We start from the raw sequence: 2,846 nt of genomic DNA, 5'->3' as shown, positions 1-2,846 counted from the left end.
AATAGGGATCCTCATATACATAGGTGGAGATTTTGCAGTTACTCTCCACTTGCAGTGTCTCCTTGCACACTAATTCTACCAGCTCGCATGGAGACCTCCCCATTGAGTAACAGTGAGTAGAAAGGAAAGGAAAAAAGCAGGAAAAGGGAGAGAGATTATGGTGCCAGGGAAGGGGAAAGGAGGCATGCTGATGGAGAAGAAAATGAGATACCCCTTGCAAGTCCTTGTCATTCTTTGACTTATGCCTTTATAATCTTGTTTTGTTGTTGTTCGTATTCCCATATGGAGTGTGAGAATAGTTATTTCTGGAAATTCATATTGGAGAGTTGTCTTTTGGCCTGGTAAACATAGTCTGATTAGTCTGTGATGTCAACTGCTCCTTCTTTGTAAGTTTCTGGGGCTGTTTATTGCATTTCTTTCAGCATAGGTGATATTTTGTTGTAAAAAATGATTTTCCTTGACCACGTCATGTTTGGGCTCAGTAGTGAAGTCATTCTCTGTAGAGATCTGTTATGGCATTGCAGCAAATTGGGGCGGGGGGTGTCATATAGGGTCCTTTTCCCTTTAACATTTAGTGGTTGGCAATTGGTGGTAAATGTGTTGACTTTCTTTCCAAGATACAGAAATGAAAGATCTTAAAGAAAAGCAGTTTGTGGAACACACAGGATACAATATAGGATCATTACTTACATTCTAACTGCTGTTGATGACTAGATCTTTGGATCTCTTGCTTTTTTGTGTTTGCTTAGAATATGAGCAGAATTAACTACTGGTATTGGCCCAGTATCTCGTATTAAAAAACAAAACTAAACAAAGAGGAATAATCGGAATCACAGCTGCTGTTAATTTCTTATCCTTCTTAATTTTTCTCTCGTGTTCAGCTCAGGTCTCAAGATAATAATGTTGCATTTGGGGAAAAAGATACAGCCCTGTAATGTTGCATCAGAGGCCAAAATAGAGAAGATCTCCATGGCTAAGTTGGATTGAATTTCTCATCCAGTTCTGGAATATTGGCTAAACTGTTACAGTTGCTTAGTAACAGCCAGTATGAGCATCTGGTTAAAGTTACAGAAGATGCTTTCATATTTTTATTTAACCCCCCCCCCCCATTTATAATTTCACGGGGTTTTTTGTGACCCTAGGACATTTTCGTATTTATAGAAAGATCTGTGTTGTCAATTCATGGCTCTAGTCTCCAGATAGACTGGAGGCCACTTGATAGACTGGAGGCCACTGGATAGACTAACAGGCCACTTGCCTGTTAGTATATAAGTAACTTGAAATTCTTCATATTCAACACATTAGTTTCCACAAATACCTGTGTCACAGTCAAGAGATAGGTTCAAGATGTACTTAAGTTAACATTGCCCAACAGATGTTGTTCTCAGCCTGCTGCTCCAGGTTTAATTACTAATGCAGGTCTTGAAGCATAAAAGTGTCTCTTACAAAATGAACAAAGATGGATTTTAGAAATCACAGCTGATCCTATTTTTTCTGCTTATTAGTACTTCTCTCCTGTTCAACTCAGGTCTCAATACAATAATATAGCATTTTGGGAAAAAGATACAGCTGAGTAAACCAGCACTGGACACCAAGATAGAAAAGTTCTCCACAGCTACCATGGATTTCCCCTTGGTGCTGAGGTAAGTTGGAAGAAAAGATACCCAAACACTGCAAAAGATAAGCATGCTGAAGGTGATGAACTTGGCTTCATTAAAAGTGTCAGGCAACTTCCTAGCTAGGAAAGCTACAGTCAAGCTAATGATGGATAGAAGTCCCATGTAACCTAGGACAATATAGAACATGAGGACAGACCCCTTGTTACATTCTAATATGATCTCTTCAGTCAATGACAATGTGTCAACATCTGGGAATGGGGGTGAGGTTGCTAGCCACACCACACAAATGCCTGCTTGAACAAAGGAGCAGGAAAAGACAATCGAGTTGGACAGTCTTTTCCCCACCCACTTCCTCATGCTGGACCCTGGTCTGATGGCCATGAAAGCTACAACCACAGTGAGAGTTTTTGCCAGCACACAAGAAACAGCCACAGAGAAGATGATGCTGAATGCAGATTGTCGGAGGAAGCAGGTCACCTTCCCTGGTTGTCCAAGGAACAGCAAAGAAGAGAGAAAGCAGAGCAGGAGAGCGATAAGAAGGATGTAGGTGATGTCTTGGTTGTTGGCTTTGACGATGGGCGTATCTTTGTGTTTCATGAAAGTTCCTAACACTATAGTTGTAATCAGAGCTAAAGAAACAGCCATGGAAGCCAAGCTAATTCCTAAAGGTTCTTCAAAAGACAGAAAGCTTATTGCCTTGGGAATGCATCCATCTTGGTCCTTGGTTGGATATTGATCACTTTGGCATTTGATACAATCATCCATGTCTGGGAAACAGATGGATATTACAGTGGCAGTTGAAATGAGATGATATATGATAAGTGCTTTGTGATCATACTTTATTTGATAGCATGTAGGAAACCTTATTTATGTATAATTTCTACTGCTGTTGCCTGTTGTAGTGGTAGTCCAGAAATTCAGTATAATATCTTGCTCAAGCCATTACCATGATTGTTGTTGCTGTTATTGCTTTTGCTATTATTTTATATTTATTTTAGCTCTTTGGTCTTCATGTTGTTTAAGTGTGACATTGGTTTCTAATGCTTGCACCGAAGCTGAGCATCTCAACCTGACATTTCTCTCCCAGTATGATGGTGATCAAGAGAGACACTTTACCATCATTCCTTCTCTCCTCTTGTCTCTCTTACACAGAGGTAACACAGGAATTAAAATTCCTTCAGGTATCCACCATTATCATCAAGTCCATAACCCCACCCCACCCCACCC

The 2,846-nt window shown here is 40.2% G+C and overlaps 1 protein-coding gene across 1 annotated transcript; it reads right to left on the bottom strand.

The window, feature by feature from the left end:
* Positions 1–1,466: 1,466 nt before the first annotated feature.
* On the bottom strand, positions 1,467–2,384 carry LOC129339847 (vomeronasal type-2 receptor 26-like). Its single transcript, XM_054994422.1, has one exon. It carries the CDS (start codon positions 2,382–2,384, stop codon positions 1,467–1,469), a length of 918 nt encoding a protein of 305 aa, XP_054850397.1.
* Positions 2,385–2,846: the final 462 nt, after the last annotated feature.

Source organism: Eublepharis macularius, chromosome 12, assembly GCF_028583425.1.
Source record: "Eublepharis macularius isolate TG4126 chromosome 12, MPM_Emac_v1.0, whole genome shotgun sequence".
NCBI classification, from domain to species: Eukaryota; Metazoa; Chordata; class Lepidosauria; order Squamata; family Eublepharidae; genus Eublepharis; species Eublepharis macularius.
The sequence above is the reverse complement of the archived record's forward strand: the minus strand, read 5'-3'. Positions and strand labels throughout refer to the sequence as shown.